General features: G+C 37.5%; 1 protein-coding gene across 16 annotated transcripts in view; it reads right to left on the bottom strand.

Moving 5' to 3' along the window:
• LOC127433900 (calcium/calmodulin-dependent protein kinase type II subunit beta) overlaps window positions 1-21,518 on the bottom strand; it is a 94,311-nt gene that overhangs the window by 17,471 nt on the left and 55,322 nt on the right. For 3 of the 16 annotated variants that reach the window (XM_051686225.1, XM_051686224.1, XM_051686230.1), the window contains 4 exons: window positions 17,009-17,043; window positions 7,840-7,908; window positions 5,934-5,978; window positions 3,326-3,374 (listed from right to left, as the gene is read on the bottom strand). In XM_051686225.1, coding sequence (XP_051542185.1) covers window positions 3,326-3,374; window positions 5,934-5,978; window positions 7,840-7,908; window positions 17,009-17,043 — 198 coding nt within the window. Of the gene's footprint in view, window positions 1-161; window positions 282-881; window positions 963-3,325; window positions 3,375-5,933; window positions 5,979-7,839; window positions 7,909-11,276; window positions 11,310-17,008; window positions 17,047-21,518 lie in introns of all 16 variants that reach the window. The other 13 variants (XM_051686229.1, XM_051686223.1, XM_051686228.1 and 10 more) reach the window with 7 other exon arrangements.

Raw genomic sequence — 21,518 nt, 5'->3', positions numbered from 1 at the left:
AGGGCGAGTAAATGATGAGAGAATTTTATTTTTGGGTGAACTATTCCTTTAAGATACAAAATATTTATGGCTGGTATTTTTTTTCACCAGCCACTGGTAAGTGAGGCAAAAAGTTATTTTGGACCCTGTGCACAAAAGTCTGCAGGGGGCGCTGAACTCACTTTGCATGACAGGGGTGTGTGGAGGAGAGGGTGTGGAGAGGGCGGCTGCTTCGCTCTCAGGCGCAGCTGAGGGTCCCGAGCCCCTGCGTGCACAGCCCAGGATGTCGGTCAGCTTTGTGGCTGGATGCACATGGGGGGAGGGGGTAATGATGACCAATGGTAAAAGGGAACATGATGGTGAAGATACCAATCAAACTCATGCATGTCAAGTGGTGTGTTGAGGGCTTTGCATGCAGGTAAGGTGCCTGAATGCATGCCATTCCAATTCCCAACATAGGGGGGCAGCACATACAACAGTGGGTTGTTTATCACAACTACAGCATGGAGGAAATAATGTATTTAGATTCCAAACAAATAGTCTCTGCTCATTGACTGACATGGTGATCAAATCCCCTTTCTGCTGGGCTTAATAAAATCCATATAGATTGAAAAAATGTTGTCTTGCAGTTACCAATTGTGAGCTTTAACATCTACACCACACCACTATTAATAGTTAATAAAGTAGTCCAAACAGAGCACCTGAGGGAGTGGCATTAGACCTTAAGCTGTCTTAGAACTAAGATCAAACACATCAACTCTGGGTTTTCATATCAATGAGCCACTAGAGGAGGCAGGAAGCTGCGTTCTGTACAGGGGTTTGTTGACATTAATAAGGGCTGATAGATGCCGTGCAAACCAGCCAGGCCAAACTAAACAAGAGCAGATCAATCTGAGACTTACAGAAGATGGCAGGGCCGGAGCCCGGAGGTGATTGGCTAACTTCAGAAGGGGCTTTAATTGAACCACTATCTAGGCTTTTTCCTATTGAAAGGGAAGGAAAAGGTGGGGAGAAATTGAGAAGATAAAACTGAGAAACGAGGGCAAAGAAGAACAGACATCAGAGGGGGGCGTTGGGGAGATAAAATATAGTACAGTCACGCTATTTAATTATTTGACCGCAACCTATTTTAAAGGTAAGGCCGTTTACAGGAAGTATAACAAATAGCCAACCATTTTTGTCACCACTGCTAATCAGAACATAACATAACTGCACAATGAAAAAACCGTACATTTAATCATATTGAAAAAACACACTCATACGCACACACACACACACACACAACCCTAGCCCACATCTCTCACATTTCTCGTGCACAGAGATAAAAATACATTCAAGGTGCCCTCGCAAGGTTACCGAATGTGTCTCCCAGAAGAGTTGGATGGTAGAGAGTAGGATTAAGTGAACACTTCTTCTGGAATTTACAAACTCAGAGGGATTCGTGAGATCTTTAAGTCTTTTCTTCCAGTTTGAAACTCAGGGTTACATCGCAACAATAGTAGAGGACACATCACTATCACAGTTTGGTAAAATGGAACATAGTTTTGTTTTCCATATGACCAATTAAATAACTTTCCCTTTCAGTGGAAAGTAATTTGCATAATCTGCCTTTAATCGAGCTCAACAGTCTGGTTCCAAAATAAAAAATCCTATATATTTTCTCCATAGGGGAATATATTTTTAACGATAACTTAAAAATATTTAAAGACAAACCTACTGTAAGCTCCGTGGTTGTTTATCAATGGTATATGCATCTGTTGTAGCCATCAGTCTGTATTATTCCAACTTTTATTCCACACGTTTAATAGGGGAACTTGTGCTGAGTAACTACACTAACCATGATCCTGTAGAGAAAGTTCCACCAATCAGAGAATCAAGGCAATCAAAGTGCATCAAAAGAGCTCTGCAGCGACCGCCCACTCCCACGACACACCGTGAACTCCGCAATCAAGTCGGTTTTCCGACACTCTCAAACTACTTATATATTTCAATATTCATTTGTTTTACAATAAACTTTTTGTTGTTTTACAATAAACTTTATCGTTTCTATACTTTCCCATTGTTTTTATTTCGATTACGTCATTCGCAATGCTTCATGGTATTGTACAGTAGTTCATTCCCTTTATTAAATACGTTAAGTACACAGTCGTGTCCGTTTGTTGTTTTTTGTCAAGTTGTTTTAATACTTTTTTACTTCAAAACAAAGTTTGATTCACCTCGGAGCTGGTTAGATTGGTTCATGACTCTTCCGTGAAGGATTTTTTGAAACCTCTATGGAAAAAATGTATGGGAAAAATACCTCCAGAACCAAACAGTTGAAAAAAAGGGCATGCACTGTTGCGCCCTATCGTGTGGTCATAAAGGCATCCTTCGAATTCCATTGTATGATGATCTACGCTTTACTTTTCTTTAACATATAGATATTAGTTAGAACCATACTTATAGGCTGGTTTTGTTGCAGGTACAAATACTAAGGCCATGTCCACACTAATCCGTTTTCAAACGTATTCAGTAATGGAGAACCTTTTCGAAATGCTCCATTTTCATTGGAGAAAAACGTTGTTCTAGTGTGGATGAGAGGTGTAAATGTAGCGAAATAAATGCGTGGACGTGGCCTAAGACACCTGCTTATCAGACTATCAGTTAAGAATTCACAAGTAATCCATTTCGCCCACTGATAGCGTTATGTGCACACACTGTCTGCGTTGTCTTAGCATCCGATTCAGGAAGTATGCATTATCAGGTGCTTCTGGCAGATAGAAAATGTTGCCACAAATGAACTGCAATTAAGTTTGCCACATTTTATAATTGCTTTCATCAGGCAAGTGTCTAATGCAGAACAAACATTGCCAGTTCTTGAACAGGAGTTTCCATTTCATTTGTGTGGCAATCCGGCACTGGAATGTGTTATTTTGAATGTTGAGTGCTTGTTGTGGCTGTTATAAGTGACGATGAGTGACAGGTGACAGCGAAGATGTTCCAGTGTGCACACAGACGCACGCTCTACTCGCTCCGCTGTTCAGCAGCTCCCGCTCTTGTCCAGTTAAAATGCAAAGCAAAATGCGAACAAGTGTTTCCCTATTCATGGTATACATCCACTAACGTACAGATGTACTCTTGGATTATTAAAATAAAAAGTTATACTAGGACAGATTAGAACCCGAACTCCTTGTACTAGAGGTGAAATCTTTACCGTGAGACCAGTCAGTCACCATGTGTAACACAGACTAACAAAATGTATTTGGATTTATCCACAGACTAACAAAATCCCAGGACCACCACTTTTTAAAACAAAGTGACACCCATGGTTTGCCACAAATAAACAGTTATTCAGAATGCCACTCACCTTTGACATCTTCATCCTCAATTGTGGTGTTGCTGCTGTCCGAAGATTCCTGCAAGACAGACGAAACCAATCACTCACTAATATCACACCTTCGTTTACACATATACACCAACAACAAAAACATGTGCGACAATCACAGACTATTAGCAATAATCAACACTGAAATAAATGGGATAATCATCACCACAAATGAAGTTGTACATTCACTTCTAGTGAAAGACATTGCCAACAGTAGTGTAAAAAAAGTGGTTCTCAACTGGTGGGGTCACGACCCAAAAATGGGTCAAAGGTCTCTTCTAATAGGGTAGCAGAGTGCAGAGAAAATTAAATGCTGAATGCAAATAAGTAAATGCAACTAACAATATAATTGTGCAAAGTTGTTATATCAAAATACATAAAAGAGAGGAGAACGGTGATGTCAAAGGCCTTGCATCCAACCAAATGCAAAACCATGGTATTTTGTTACAAATTCATCTGTAACTTGGTAATATGTATAATACTGATTCAATAACTGGTGCAGTGTTTGTTCCATGTGTTAGCCTAGTAAATCACACTTGTGCTGTTGTTTATGGATTTAAAAAATGTTCAAATTCTTGTCAAAAATGTTCCTATTCAGCCTATTTCGGTTAGTAATTTTTCAGACTGTTGAGACTATGCAATTCATGGTAATATTAATATATATAAATGTTTGATTTTACATACAATAAAATTTTTTGGTGCTGTGTTGGGTCGCCACCTGCTGTCCAATGTAAAATCTGGGTCCTATAGCAAAACCAATTGAGAACCATTGGTATAAATGGTCGCAGGTCGATCTGATATTTGGATCCTTTCTGGCCATACAAGTAGGTAAGGTACTTCCATCAGTCTCCCAGCTACATTAAATATTGCTCCTCTTTGCTCTGTTGTGCATCTCCACTTCAGTTTCCCAGATGACAGCATTGAGTACACAGCTGCAGCCTTTGAGCGCTCTCCCCTCTGCATATGCATGTTTCCACCCACACACATACTAAACATATTTCTTAGCTTGCATTTAACTCCTGACATATAATAAATGCAGAAGCATTAAGAGTGAGCCCCTCTGGAGTTATTTCTCTCTATGAGTCCCAAAGGAGGGCGAATCTGGCCATCGAATCCAGTCTACGTAGTCTACGTAGTCTACGTAGCGTAAATACGTAGCGTAAATACTAGTACAGTAACTCTTATCGATAAAAAGTGGAAAAATAACATTTCAAATTGGTCAATTGCATCCTTAAAGTCAACATTAAATTGAAAAGCCCCCTTTTTACTTTCTTAATGCACATTCTTGGTTATATTAAAGCAAAAAAATATTTGTCTTTAACCTTTCATGAAAACGTAACAATTTGCTCCGCTTTTGAAATGACTCCTTTTTGGATGATGTCACTAAGTCACCTTATTTTTTTCAAGCCCTCCCCTCCAACCATTTGGTCTAATAGAATCACATTACTTTCCCCTACATTTTTGCTAAATTATTTTTACATGGCTCGTTGTATGTTTCGCGGCAGATTCTCTGTGAAATGAACACTGGATGCACTAAAACAACGACAGTAAAATGAGTAAAACTGCAGATTATCAGTTCATAAACACGTACTTTTCGTTTGGTTCCTCACACAATACTATTTTACGACATCAAAACACTTTTACTATAGCGGATGACTTATAAGGCATAACCAACTACATTTTCAAGCTTGTTCAGGTGTGATCAAATTGTGCGGTAGCTAAATTGACTTACAATGCAAATGACTGGGGTACGTGTCCTATAGAGCGTGCAACTTGACACGTGATCTGAAAGTGTCATTGAAGCACCACAAAATGACGTGGTTGCTTCAGCAATTGTCTTTACATCTCACATTTACTTTTCATGACAGTAACGGTTAGGTTTAGGGTTTAGGGTAGGGAGGTAGGATTTCTTGATTTAAAACTCGATTGAGCATTAACCTTAAAAACCTCATCTGCTTGGGAGAACATTTAACTCGCTTTTGGCGCCACACAGTGGACATTTCACCTCGGTTCTGCCACGACATGTGAAGCAACCCTGTAATCTCAATTTGCAAAGATTTTGCCACAGTCATGTAATTTTTCATGAGATCAGGTTGTCGATTTTGGTATGGAATAACCCCTTTTCATGATCCACTCTATTACCAACAGATAAAACTATTTATTTTCTGGTTGAAAATCATGTCTCACTCAGAATGCATTCAATTACAGAAATAAAATTGGTTGCAAATATCATGTTAACTTTAATTTCTGCTCAAAATCTTGTGCATACTGGCTTGATACAAACATGCCATTTCTACATTGCGCCAAAGCATTAAATGGAACAAGTCCTGGAAATGTTTTTTGCTTTGACTGGAAAAATAAACACTGAACATAGAACTACATACTACACTCTTTTATAAAACACTGAAGGTACAACTTGTGTAACAAGCCCTTTTCCCATACACAAGCAGTCACAAAACCAAAACAATCTCGCCTACATCACAAAACAGAGGAACTGGCAACAGAAGACAGAAGCAGAGAACAGAAGAGAGGTGGAGGATGAAAGAAAAGAGGATGGGGAGGAGGGAAGAGGGGGTGGGGATGGATGTACCTTGATCCCATCCACTGGGTTATGGATAACAGTGGTCTGAGGCTCCTAAATTGAGAGAGAGAAAGAAGAAGAGGAGGAGAAAGCGAGAGAGAAAGAGGAGCAAAATGAGGTGAAGGTGAGAAATGGCAAGAATAAAACAAGAAAAAAAGAAAAGAAAAAAGAGATGGAGTTAAACAGGAAGTTGATGGAGATTATTAGTTGGAGGTGGCTGAAGGTCAAAGCTGAAGATCTGAAGCCAGTCCAGAGATGTGATCGCATCTTATTCCAGCGCAAAACACAGTAAAACTAATGAGGAGTTCATGAAATGTACAGCTCAGAAATGTTTTGAATAATTCACTTAAAGGAACAGTTCACTCAAAAATGAAAATCGGTCATCATTAACTCATCCTCATGTTGTTCCAAACCCACACTTTTCTTCCATGGAACATGTCAGTTTCATTCACCGTTCACTTTCATTGTATGAAAAAAAGATACAATGAAAGTAAATTGTGACTGAGACTAACATTCTGCCCAGCATCTACTTTTGAGTTCAACTAAAGAAAGAAAGTCATACAGGTTTGGAACAGCATGAGGGTGAGCAAATTATGGTAGAATTATAACACTTAACTTCTAAGCATATTCTACATCTTAATAGAAAGTAAATCAATGTTTCTGTTGTGATTCAGGGTACTTGAGAATTTGCGGTGTAATTTGTCTCTGTTTTTTAATAAGAAGTGCTGGTGATTCTTGAGTTTAAAGCCTTTGCATATAAAGATCTTACCTTTAACAGTCAAACAGATTATGCTTTTGTTAGATTGATGCTTAGATTAATGGGCATACACAGCCTTTTCACATAACAACACTTTCAAATGAAAGAGTTTTGCTCTTTAAACACAATAAAATATCAAATGTTTAAAGCCTACGGGTACAGCAATTTATCTGGTTAAAAAAAGAATGCAACTGTGACAATAGAGGCTCATAATATATCTAACAAACTCAGAATCTTAACAAACAATATGAATACATTTGTCTAGGCCAGCGGTTCTCAACCAGGGGGCCGGGACCCACTAGGGGGCCTCAAGATGACTTAAAATTAATTTAAAATAAGAAATATTAAAATAATCCAACTTAATTAAAATGCTAAAAAATACTTTAAGATGTACAGTATGCCCATAAATAATAAACAGACTCTTTCTGAAACTTCTAGAATAAAAAAAGTATCCACGATTGATTATTTTAATCAGACACGTCTAGTTTTGGGCGAGGGGGCCTTCAAATATGGTCTTGGACGTGTGGGGGGCCTTGGAGCCCAAAAGGTTGAGAACAACTGGTCTAGGCAATATTAATTTGCTATTTGTCTGAAAAAGAAAAACCAACAACCAACAAAAGCAAATTGTTACTTCAGACTTCAAAGCATTAGGTTAATTAAGACCAATGTCTGTTAACGAGCAAAAAACGCACAGACACGTACAAACAGACAAGTGTATTTAACGAACATTGAAATGATTACTACACAATGGAAGCCATTCAAAATGTAAAAAATCGTCAAAGTTCGTTTCATCTGCCGTTGATCAAAGGATAACAATAAAAAAACACAATGTTTTCCAAATGTCGTTCATGCATAAACACTTACCAACGGAAACCTTTATGAAAACATGAAACTAACAACAAGTGACTAAAATGAATGAAATCTGAATAATAACTTTTTTTGTAAATGTTTCAATGACAATGATGAAGGTGCATTTGGATTTAAGGCGTGTTCGAGCGTTGCTCACAAACACACAGCGTGGACAACAGGTGGCCTTAGACGGGCCAGACGCTTACATAGACAGACATGTGTGAGACAGCAGAAGGAAGCCAAAGCGACAGACGAGTCGAACGAAAAGATGGTGCGAGGAAGACAGAGAGGAATAAGGAAGGTAAATACCAGCGCAGGAGAAGGGACGGTGCCTTTGGGACTGGTGACTATGTTGTTTTTCGTGCTGTTTGACTGTGGCTGTGCACAACACAAAACAGGGTGTTAAAGGGAGTCAGTGGGACAGAAAGAGAGAAAAAATAATTAAGAGATAATGTGTTTGGCTGTGAGGGAGAAGGTTGTATTTTACATTTAGAATAATCTGTACATTCTAAAATATAGAAAGTTGAGGTCACTGGGGGTTTTAAAATCACAATGAGCTGATTGTCTTGGAGATACATCAAGTGCCACAGAATTTGTGAACATTTAAAGGAATGTTCCGGGTTCAGTACTTCCATTTATTAAAAAAAAAGAAACAAAAAAATTGCGATTTCAATATGGCACTGAATTTATCAATTCCTTGCATTTATATAGTGCTTTTCTAGACACTCAAAGACTTACATCGTATAGGGGAACTCTCCCCAACCACAAGTGTGCAAGATGTAATGCACCAGTACGCTAACCACACACCAGCTATTGGTGGAGAGGAGAGAGTAGAGTGATGTAGCCAATTCAGGGATGGGGATAATTAGGAGGCCATCATAAGGGCCAGGACACTGGGGTTACACCCCTACTCTTTACGAGATGTGCCCTGGGATTTTTAATGACCACAGAGAGTCAGGACCTCGGTTTAACATCTCAGTTAGATGTTAAACAGTTAGTCCCTGACACAATACTGGGGCATTAGGACCCACACAGACCACAGCATGAGCACCCCCTGCTGGCCTCCCTAATACCTCTTCCTGCAGCAACTACAGTTTTCCCCAGGAGGTCTCCCATCCAGGTACTGGCCAGGCTCAACCCTGCTTAGCTTTAGTGGGCAACCAGGCAAGAGCTGCAGGGTGATATGGCTGCTGGCAATGGAAGTGAATGGGGTCAGTCCATAAACGTTAATATACAGTACATACTGGTTTAAAAAAATAGCCACAAGAAGTAACCGTTATACATGTAAAAAATGTTTTACTGTGACTAAATCAGGAATTTACCAGCGTTTACCAGATTACAGGGTTTGCCAGCATTATGTCGTCATGACAACGAAGTTGCAATATTGGATATAACTTTACACCTGTAAGATTAGAACGCGATTTTATCATACTAAAACCATGTCAACACGTATTATGTTTTTGTCTAGTGGCTATACTTTTGAAACACAATGGGCTTTTTCGTAAGCGTTGCTACATCCCTAACAATCACTGTTGTAGCCGTTTTATGAAACAACATTTTATGAGGTTTGTGTTTAACTATCTATAGTTCATGGGTTATTTTTCAAGTATTATTATGTCTATATGTACAATTGTATTCATGATCTAATTTGTATTGGTATTTTTCCACCTGTTGTCGTAGAGTGATTTTTAAGTCACTACAAAAAGGGCTGGTGGAAGAAGTTGGAGAGAGTCAAATGTTTGGATTTGGTATTATTTTTTTTGATCACTTTGTTATTTTGATTATATTTTCATTTCGTTTGAAGTGTAATTTGAATTTAGAAATATTTTTGCTTAAATTTTTTCGTGTTTCAATAAATGAATTTCATTTTTCAAAATCAGAATCGACTGGAAGAAGTGAAGTGCGTTCCAATACAATCATTTTTAATACTAGTCATGATTTGTTTGTCAGAGGATGAAATATTCCTGACATTCAACAGGGATGCAGTTAAAGCACAAAAGAACGTAAGCCCATATTTCTATTCTTGTAATTCATTACATACAGTCCATTTACACTACCAACTTCTTATGAATGTGCTGTCTTTGTTTATATCACTGGTGCTTGACAGGGAATTGACTATATAATAGGACGCAGACGGTGTCGGAGAAGAACCTCAGAATTAAATTGCACTTGACCCAGCCCATTAGCGCTTTGCACGTGCAGATTCACCAAACCCACTTATGCCTAGACTTAGCGCATGTTTGCACAAAAATACCAAAACATCATGACCTTGCCCATTGACTTTGCATGTATGACTTATGGCATAACTCTGCGCATAGCACTCTTAAAATAGGGCCCACTGTATTTTAATGTTTATGGACTTGCCTCATTCACTTCCATTGTGTCACTTCCAAGTGACTTACTGTGATTTTTGCTTCTTCTTTTTTTTTTTTTCATATATGAGGGATGACTGGAAGTTATTTTTTTGTGGTAATCAACATTATTCCACAAAAGCTGTTACTTTAGCTCAACTTGTATTGAATCTGATCATTCCTTCAATATGTGACACTTTCAAAGGGAATTAAAATCATCACATACACTTTGACTTTGCTATAACATTGCCCAGCTGAAAAATACAGCAAAACCAGATTCTGATGCTAGCATCTGGTTTCACATGGCTTTAGCTGGTCCAAGTTGGTAATTTATAATCATTATTACACAACTGTCTCTGGAATACTTGATTCTGATTGGTCGATAATTGAATTCTGCAGTCAAATATTTTTGTATAGTGACCATTAAACCATATAATTGACCAAAGTCCCAGAGAACATTTCCTAGTTTTATGGCTTTTGTATAACTCCACGGTCTCGTTCTTCTAACATAATCAAATAATTTTAACTTAAATCAGTATTTTATGTCCATTTATTTATTTATTTGGCAAGTAACTGTGTACTATGCAGTATATTGTACAGTCATCTGATCATTATCACAAAATAAACCTCTTCATCGTGATACAAGGCTTCTTGATAACCCTGTCAGGGTTTATTTAGCGATAATAACCGGCTGAATAGTCGTTATTCCAAATCCAAGCTGGCCTACATGATTGATCAGTTGCATTTCTAGCCAGCTGGGCAGTGGTCAACATGAAAGACCATTGAGGTCAAGCCGATTAGATTGAGTAGACCACCGTGGACCAACAAAAAAACACCTTAAACTACTATAATCCACTTTTTTTCCAGCATGGTGAAAGAAAGAAAAGTCAATACAAAAAGCTAACACAGAAAACAGTTAAGAAAATCTACGCTTGGTCCATTGTTTTCTTAGAGGAAAACGTCATAAGAAAGCAAAACTGGAGAAGAATCCATTTGAACAATCACAGACAAAAGTAGACAAACACACGGACTCAAAAGAAGCAACATTGAAAGTCAAATACAAGAAAGACAAAAGACATGTAGCTTTAGATTGCAACTAACAATCAAACAAACACAACAATGGTCAAAATTTACTACAACCCTACACAATGTCAATAACTTAAATGCACTGTGGCAGACCCAAAAGCCCCTCAACGGTGTCATTTAATGCTATCGCTTGTCATTTGAGCATGAGAGGAATCAATATAGATCATTAAAAAGGAAGAGCAGATTTAGTTGGCATTATGCTTTCAATGACACAAATGATCAATGGGATGAGCAAATGTATGGATAAACAAGAGTGAAATGAGAACGGGGTGGAGGGATAAAGAGATTAAGATTAAGCATCATTCTCACCATGTACTGAACGGTGGAGCTGGATTTCCGTTTCTGGTGTCGGGGAGTGATGGAAGGATGCAAGATGGAATGAGAGAGTTAAAACACGTTATGGATGACTCTGGATATGAGATGAGCATTAATCACACTAAAACTGACAGACATATGAAAGGTGGAAAATCAAGGAAGTTTAAGGAAATGTGGGCATGGGTTTTCCGCGTAAGAGAGGTCTGTTCAGAATTCACCTGGCAGATAAAACTATAAGGCCATTTGCAGGTTTTAATGCAAACAGAAAGTTACAAAATTATCAGACAGCAGAATAGGCAGTGTAAATGTAAAAAAAGTGCTTAAAATCAGCTATTCTGTGTACTTGTTTGCTGTTATTAAATTGTATTACATGTGGGCATTATATCAGCCATTCTGCTCTTTAGATATTGGCATCGGCCACTAAAAAACCCTGTATTGGTCAACTACTAGTCATGACTATGTAGCATCGCTACAAGCTGTAAAGCTATTAGCTAAATTTCTCAGTGGCAAGGTTTTTGAAATCATGTTGTCCACAAATTTTTTGACCGTATTTTTGTCTTATTAACAGGTTAAAATATTGAAACATCCTTAAAACAAGAAAAAATAACTTGAGAAACAGAATGACATAAGATGTTAAGTCTTGCTTACAGAGAAATCTAACAAAATGTAGTGGGCTTTATGCTTGAAAAAAACAAAAAAATGAATCAAGTTTGTTTTTTCTTACCACATAGTGTTTTCTTTTTATAAGCATAAACATTAATAAATTGTATTAGATTTCTCAGAAAACAAAAGTCTTATGTCATTTTGCTTCTGAAGTAAATTTAGCTTGTTTTAAGAATGTTTACATATTTAATGATTTTTAAATAATTTTAAATTAATTTTTGCAGTTTTCCAAGTGAAGCTGTTTTAGTTGTGGTGTAAAATTTAGTTTCAGCATTTAATTTTCACTAGCAATATTTTTACAATCAAGTTCTGTGTCCAGTATTCTCCAATGTCTCATTAAAATTATGACTAGCAATGTCCAATTCTCAAATCGCATTTATAAATTTGGTTGGTTGAATTAACTTAATGCGTCCCACTTTATATTAGGTGTCCTTAACTACTATGTATGAACATTAAAATACATACAACACATTGTTTTTACTGTGTAACTACATGTTGTTCTACAAAACTCTCAAAACATTCACATGTGCTACTACTGAGTTTGAGGTACTGTTAGGTTTAGGGTTGGATTAGGGCTAGGGGTAAGGTTAACAGTGTAACTACAAATGTAATTAAATGCAGATACTTTAAATGTAAGCAATTCACCAATTCATAAGTACATAATAAGTACATTGTATCAAATGCTTAAGTACATAGTAGTTAAAGACCCCTAATATAAAGTGGGACCACTTCAGTGCAGCTTCTGAATGCTGTGACACTGGCAATCACAATTTTAAGAAACTATGCAAGTAGACACCCCTTATACGTCAGATGGTAGCTTAGCTTGCTACATTTTTGAGTAGCTAGCCCAACTACAGTAGGTTCATGTAGCAGATGGTTTCTTCTCCAAAGTGACTTAAAAGTACATGTATTTTTTACTACAGGAACAATTGCCTGGCGCAAGCTGGGTTTAAGTGCCTTTCTGTAGTGCACAAAGGCGGTAGCTTAAAGAAACGGCCAGTATGAGGTCTGAACCTAAAACCTTTGGCTTGTAAGCTCAAAGATCCTTAACCACTCTGAAATGGCAATATTATCTTTATTCATGACTTAATCTCATTTATGTATTTTCCTGTTCTCTTTACTGCCGCTTTATTTCATCCATTATTTGTTTCCAACTGATAAGTTGACTTGTTAGCATCTCTTAAGGTTAAACCATGGTTGTCGGTTAGTTTCTTCACAATTCTCCAGCCGTGATGAACTGTATGAAGCTGCACTACATAAGTCAAGATGGCAAGAAAATGAGAGCATGGAAAAAAGGAGAGAAATGTCAGAATGGAGAAGTGTGGTGAGCCAGTTGCTAAGCAATGAGTGAGGTGCAGTGGAAGTGTCTATTTCAGTCTCCTAGTTCCCTTCTCCAATCGGCAGCTATTCCTGGAGTGAGAGCTTCATTACCCACTGAGGTGGCCCACCCTGCTCTGGATCGAGATATGGAGGAGAGATATCATGGATGGAGAGTGAGGTGTAGGAGGAGAGAACATGGAATGATTGGCCTAGAGAGTGGGAAAACTGGCTCATTACTGCAGCTGACAGCCACAGGGCCGATGAAAGCTTGCACCTGCCCGAGCAGTTAATGAGAGCTCCAGAAAAGGAATGTTTTCTGACGCTGTTGCCCTGGGGGCAGTTTTTAAGAGAATCTGTGCATGAAATGCACTCTGTAGATCGTAGGAAGAGCACACAGCTGAATACTGCAATGAGAACACAGTCTGACCAAAGTGCTGACGGTGGGCGGCACACAATGCTGATTTAGACACAACTGCAGTCAGATACGGAGAGGCCAGAGAGAGACTGAGTGAGAGAGACTAAAAATATGGATACACGATATGTGGTGACCAAATCGGTATTGGACAATACTAGTGCTTTTTTATTATCGTATCTGAATAGGCCGATATTGGAAGCCGATAATATCTGATTATATGGCTATTTTTTCCTAAATCAAACAGTATACTCTTTTTCTAAGCCAGGTTTAAGAAGTACTAAACAGTTATCCAACTTTTTACTGTAAATTATAATGTTTTGATGACCAATTTCAATTTAAGCATGTACAATTTTAGCTTTTAGCTTTAGTTAACAGCCGTAATTATAACAATCGGTTATTCGTATCGCCCAAAATTCATTTTCTGGTTCATCCTTAATAAAAATCTAGAATATTTATTAGCCATCATAACGATTAATGGCATGGCCATAACAAAAAATCAATTAACGCATTGGCAAAATTTTTATATCGGTGCATCCTTTATAAAAAATAAAAAAAAGTGATACAAAAGATTTTAGTGGGCATCATATCGGTTAACTGCCACAAAATAAAAATTGATTTATCGGGATTGGCCAGAATTTTGATATCTGTGCAATCTGAATAGAAAACATGACAAATAGAATATTTGTTGGCCATCTTATCATTTAACAGCCATATCATAAAAATTAGTTATCGGTATTGATCAAAATTCCCATATCATTAATAGAAAATAAGAGATATAAAATATTTATTGGTCATCATAATGGTTACCTGCAAAAACATAAAAATTGGTCATCCGTATAGACAAAAATTCCCATATCGAGACATCATTGATAGAAATAGAGTATTTATCGGTCATCATACTGTAGCAGTTAACGGTTAAATTATAAAAATCTATTATCTTATCTGACAAAATTCCTATATTGATGCATCCCTTATAGAAAAATAGAGCTATAGAATATTTATCAGCCATCATAACGGTTAGCAGCCAAAACATAGAATTGGTTATCGGTTATTGCTGAAAATTCCAGTATCGGTACATTTGTAATAGCAAAAGGAAGATATATTTTTCAGCAAACATAACTGATAATGGCCATAACATAAAATTGGTAATCGTATAGGCCAAAAGCCTTACAGTACACAGGTGCATCCTTAATAGAAAAAAAGAGAACCAGAAGATTTTAATGGTCATTATGTTATGAAGAGTCATAACATAAAAATGGGTTATCGCTATTGCCAAAAATTGGTATATATCGGTGCATCCATAATAGAAAATGAGAGGTATAGAATATTTATGGGCCATCATAATGAGGGGGGCCATTACATAAAAATCGAATATCATATCGTTCAAAATTCCTATACTGGAGCATCCTTAATAGAAAATAAGAGAAACAGAAGATTTTAATGGCCACTTTATTGGTAACAGTTATTACATAAAAATGGGTTATCGGTATTGTCAAAAATTCTTTATCTGTGCATCCCTAATAGAAAACAAGTGGTACAGAATGTTTATGGGCCATCATAATGGTGACCGGCCATAACATAAAAATCTTATTGGCAAAAATTTCTATATTGGTGAATTCTTAATAGAAAAAAAGAGATATCGGTTAATAGCCATAACCTAAAAACAGGTATCGATATTGCCAAAAAATCCAATACTGGTGCATCCCTAATAGAATAAAAAGATGAACAACAGCAGGAAAGAAGAAAAGAAGTACCTGGGAAGCTAACGTTTAAGTGAGATTACCAAACTATGACCCGTAACGCATTGTACAAAATTAAACGTAATCTCTGAGACACTTCAGCCGAAACCTCCTCATTTATTCATGGCTAAACGTTACAGAAATACAGCATTGGTGGAGAAAGCAGAGGCAGGATTTTCCTCGGAATGCTTTTAAGCGTCAACCTCATAAAAACTGCATGCTAAAGGATTATGTAATATATGATTAATGCTCTGAGTGAGCCTAGCCCAACTGGAGAGGATTATTCTCTAGATTATACTCCTCATCAAATCCCTAACAGAGAGCAGTCAGAGTTTCATTTCTAATTCAGCGGTGCGATGGAGGTGAAAGCCAACCTTTCTACTCTGTCTGAGAGGATTATACGTTATTATCAGAACAAACGAACCTTCAAGTGCACTCTCTCTAACAGCTCATTACAGGTCGAAGGTCAACATCTGTGCGCATTCTCTCAATGAAAGACCTGCACATCTGAGGTAAACCAACTCTTATGACTTCAGGCCAAGTAGAGGAACGCTCGAAATTGAAATGCAAATGGAGGTGCTACCCCGGCATGGGTACTGCGATTGGGGCATGAAGCATAATGGGTAGATGATAAAGGTGTAATAAGGCAAGACACAGGTCAGAAATTAACAAAGCACAAGCTCACGCTGGTTTCAGCTGCCACCCCAAAAACCGTAGTATTTAATCATACAGATGACACGTACACTCACATTTAACTCACTGTCTAAATAAGGACATAACATAGAATTACTCTACATTGTACTTATATAACATTATTAATAAAAACTACCCCTAACCCAAACACTACCCCTAAAATAACTTTTTGTTTTTTTTGATATATGATTTATGATTCATTTTCCCAATTGAGGATGCCCCCAGATTTCCCGAAAAGGGAGGTTTTGCCAGATTAAGTTAACTTCTGAGGATAGTTTGGCCCCAGAGTATAGCTAAGTAAACCCAAACACACAGAGACTGCCGAAAAGGACAGAACATAGAGACAGAGACTGCAAAAGCAAACACATAAACACACAGATCTGCTCCAACATCATCGGTTCAGATCGCAGACATTTAGTGTGTGCCATATCAAAATTTACACCAAAATCCTGAACAATGTGAGCTAGGCGAACATTGCAAAAATTATTTTCCTAATCAGTATTTTAGTCTTGTTCTCCAGGAAACATACAAAACCATACTTAATAAAATATACTTAAAACAAGATAAATGTACATCTTTTTTATTCTAATTGCTTTAGATATTAAGACTTACATATCTTGAATTAAGTGTATTGTTTTTACCCCATTGGCTTGTTTTAAGCAAAAATCTAGCTAAATGTATAGAGGATTGTGTTTAAAACATGAATAAAACAATGTGGCAGTGGGGTAAGAAAAAAAAAACTTGATTCTAAAGTAAATTTATCTCATTTTAAGGATGTTTAGATACTTTTTCCTGGAAAACATGACAAAAAATACTGATTAAAAAAGGCAAACAAGGATAAAAAGAGAAAGAGGGATGAAATGGGAAGAGGAGAGGAGTGAAAGAGGACATCTTACCTTGACATCGGCCTTCTTGTTGAGCAGGCTCTTGGCTGCTGTAGACGTGGAGAGAGGAAGGGTAAACATCAGCACACTCAGACAGGAGCAACAGTCAACATTACCAGAGCGCTAATGGTGCTCGCCAAACACTGCGCCAGCCAGTCAGCTGGGAAAATCCCCCCCGCCCCACATTCAGAGGATTAAAGCCGTTTAAAACACTACATGTGGAATGCACATACACATATGCATCATACACACACGTGTGTTGCATGTTAGGATGCATACAATGCGACTGAGCAGAATTCTTTGGAATTAATTAGAAATTATAATCGATGCATCCCATACAGGAGTGAGGGGTTAGGGTATGGCTGGTATACATGCAGATGTGTCTAAATGCACTAAACATCACGTTGGCGACTTTCCATTGACTTCTTTTGTTTTTGTATAAAGCTAATTATATTTTCTACGGCCGAACTAAACTTTACCCTCACATAAACCTTTTTAGATTTTCATCAAGACATTATTTGGGATGTTCATTAAGCCGTTTTCCTCCCAAATAAAGGTCCACTGGCTGGTAGGTGATTTCAGGATTTACTATTTTTGTGCACTGCAGTTTCCCAGTAAAAAATATCCAAAAATCCATTAAACATGAGAAGCAAAATATATAGTCTTGTTTTCACAGAAATGCATTTGCCAATTCAAATACATTTTTATTTGGCTATTCAAATAAACACTCACTGAGCACTTTATCTAATCAGCCAATCGTGTGGCAACAGTACAATGCATAAAATCATTCAGATACGGGTCAGGAGCTTCAGTTAATGTTCACATCAACCACCAGAATGGGGAAAAAATGTGATCTCTGTGATTTCGACCGTGGCATGATTGTTGGTGCCAGACGGGCTGGTTTGAGTATTTCTGTAACTGCTGATCTCCTGGGATCTTCAAGCACAACATTCTCTAGAATTAACTCAGAATGGAGCCAAAACAAATAAACATCCAGTGAGCGGCAGTTCTGTGGACGGAAATGCCTTGTTGATGAGAGAGGTCAAAGGAGAATGGTCAGACTGGTTCGAGCTGACAGAAAGGATACGGTAACTCAGATAAACGCTCTGTACAATTGTAGAGAGCAGACTAGCATCTCAGAATGCACAACATGTCAAACCTTGAGGCGCATGAGCTACAACAGCAGAAGACCACGTCGGGCAAATATTAGGACCATAGTGTTCCTAATAAAGTTCTCAGTGAGTGTATATTTTTTCATAGAAAAACTATTTGTCAATGAGGTAAAAAAAAAAAAAAATACACTTGTTTTCCCTTGGAATTAAGTTTATTTTTCTTTCCCCATTGGCAAATTGTTTCTACTTCTAAGCATAAACCTCACAAAATTTCTATGAAAACAAGATTTAAAATCTTATGTTATTTTTCTTCACGTCAATTTGTCTTGTTTGAAGGATGTTTCAATATTTTTTACTGGAAAACATGACAAAAATATTAAGGAAGTTATAAAATTTTTTGCAGTGTTGGAAATTGCTCCCCACAAAGTAGGCAAAACTTGACCTACACACACACAAATAGCTTTCTAAATGAGGACATACTATAGAGATTTATTGCTTTTATAAAAAGCTAATAATAATTACTTCAGACTACATCTAACCATAAACATACTGTATTCCATATAATACAAATCTAAATAAGTAAATAAATAAATATTTACCCTGGCTGAAAAGACCAGCTTAGACCAGTCCAGGTGGTTTGTTGCTGGTCTAGGTGGTGGACCTATGTGAAACCTAACTAGTGAAGATGTCTGAGCAGCGTGACAGCTGGTTGACCATAGAAGTCTTGCTGGTTAAAGGGATAGTGCACCCAAAAATCATCATTTACTCACCCTCATGTCATTCCAAACCTGCATCTTTTTTCCCGTACAATAAAAGTGTATGGTGACTGAAGCTAACATTCTGCCGAACATCTTTTTATATGCTCCACAGAAAAAAGGAAGCCATATGAAAAGTTTTGGAACGATATGAGGGTAAGTAAATGATGACAGAATTGATTGATTGATTGATTGATTTTTTTGTGAACTGTCCCTTTAAGCTGGTTAAAAAGATGGGTGGAGACACCAGCATCACAACATCAATACTGATGACCAGCTGTGAACTTTTTAACCTTTGAGGACTTCCCTTGATGACCCTAAAGTACAGCAAAGTAATTTCACAAACACGCACTGCAGTTAAAGCGTGAAATGCCAAGATGCTCAGACGATCAGTACATGAAGCAAGCACCTGTTACTGTAAAATGCTCAATTTTCCTCACAAGTGAGCTTGTTGAAGCTTTGTCAAAGTGAATAAACACCTTTTAAGACGCCAGCAACAGATTCATGCTGTACTAAAATGAAATCAAATGAAATGGAGCCATCTGCAAATCTGATTTGAACTTTAAATTATTCTCATCTGCACTGCCATGGCAACACAAGAGATGTTCTACATTTCTACAAAACTATAGTCTATTGAATTAAAATCCGTGCAGATATAGGGAAGGTGTTGCGTGAAGGGGGCTAGAAAGAGAGGAAAAGGGAGAGAATCTTACCTTGATACAAATTTTAGAGGCAGAGAGGAATGAAGAGAGGGAATAGAATAGATTAGAAAGAATAGATTAAGAGAGAGAGATAACCGGAGGTCCATTTGATGGAAGTTTGTTTGTCTGGACAAGGGTAGGGGGTTCAAATGCGTGCAACTGACGACTAAAACAAAAGTCTTTGGTTTATTTTCAAAGTTTTGTCTTTGGCATGTCACATCAATGTTTCAAGTCCTTTTCTGTGCCATCATTGGGGTGGTAACAAACTTGATTCACCAAATACAACTGACCAAAAAACACACACAGAGACAAACAAAGCAAAACACTGTATTGAGGAAGAGATAAAAAAAAAATGCTTTAAAATGCTTTAAAATGTAAAGAGTTGCACTATAGGTAAAACCGTGGGTAAACACTGTTCAATCAAACTAAATTCAAAGCATGCAACAGTGTTAAAATGATTACTACCAAACAACTCTTTTCAAATTTCACACACATATATAAACACACTTCTTCTCTTCATTGCACTACATATTGGTTCTCACAGACAAAAAATGTATATGTTTATGGTGAATCATTGAAGGACATTGAACCCCCTTTCCTGAACACTTTAAGACACATGCAGTCAGATCAGATCAGGCCACGTTCTCCTGCATCACATGACATGCGTGTGCTCTCGTGCAACATTCAGTCACCAGTAGGCAGGCAAGAGAGAGAAAGAGAGAGAGACCTAAAATCAGAAACCCAAGGGAAGAAAGACTGAGAGAAAGAGAGGCAGAACACAACCGATGAATGATAAATCTGTGGATGGATGGAGCAAAGAGATGAGTAGAGGAGAGATAGGGAGTGAGTGGATGATGTGCAATGAACACAGGAATGATTGAAAGGAGAGAGAGAAAGATAGAGAGAAAAAGGGAAAACCAGGGTAGCTAGTTTAACGTGCTCAGCCTCAGACTGAAATTAGCCAAACTGAAATCGGCAGTTCCAATTTGATTGCCTGGCTTTAAGCAATTTCCGGGAGTCAGGGAGCCCAGGTTTTTATTGTCTCGAATGTGTTGATACAATAAGCGCCTCTGAGGAAAAACAGTTACTGGATTTGGCAAAGTTTGCAAGGTCAATGACATCAAATCCGTGAAAGATACTCAAAGTTTTGAGAGTTTGTGTCACTCAGTAGCAAGTAAACAATCTATTATTGTGGTATCATTGATTTCAGATTTAAGGTCCTTGCACACTTAATCGAAATCGTTATGTGACATGCGAAATCGAAGAACGAACATGTGTGATGACATTTAGAACAAAATCTAGCTAAAACGAAGGTGTTTTTGCATTCGTTTCGGTGGTTCGTAACAGCTCGCCAGGGCGAACTTTCAGGAAAACTTCTTACTGGCTGCTGAACACTTTCTTACTGCCATTGGTCCACGTCATTGATAGGGGTGATCTGGAGCTCCACCTACTAAGATCAGTCAACAGTTATAAGCGAGCTAGTGCAAATTTACCTACATCTGTACGATCATTCGCCTAGAGACATTTTTCAAGAAAATGTAATACGATTTTTTTTTGTTTACTTAGTCTACAAAAGGAATAAAATCATATATTCTCAAGTGCCCATTCACTCATTTGCCGTCTGCAGCCAAAAGCCTTTCACATTTCCGCACAAAGTAAGATATGCCTATTATCATTCTTTTGTCTGTATTCTACCCTTTAACACTCTTTTATACACCCATCTTTGCAGTAGTATCAGTGTCATCATAAATTACAATAACAGAGTGTAGCATGTTAGCACATTAGCGCCATTAATTCAGAATATAAAGAAGTCAAATTACGTATTTTCTACCGGATATATATTACTTTAAATCATTAAATCATCGAGATGTAAAAAAAAAGTGTCTTTTACTGATCTTGTGTGAATTCTACTCATATAATTAGGTATAAAGTCATTGATAACACATTTTAATGT

The sequence above is a fragment of the Myxocyprinus asiaticus genome, chromosome 43 (assembly GCF_019703515.2).
Source record: "Myxocyprinus asiaticus isolate MX2 ecotype Aquarium Trade chromosome 43, UBuf_Myxa_2, whole genome shotgun sequence".
NCBI lineage: Eukaryota > Metazoa > Chordata > Actinopteri > Cypriniformes > Catostomidae > Myxocyprinus > Myxocyprinus asiaticus.
Note: the sequence above shows the minus strand (reverse complement) of the source record. Positions and strands in the feature narration are given on the sequence as shown.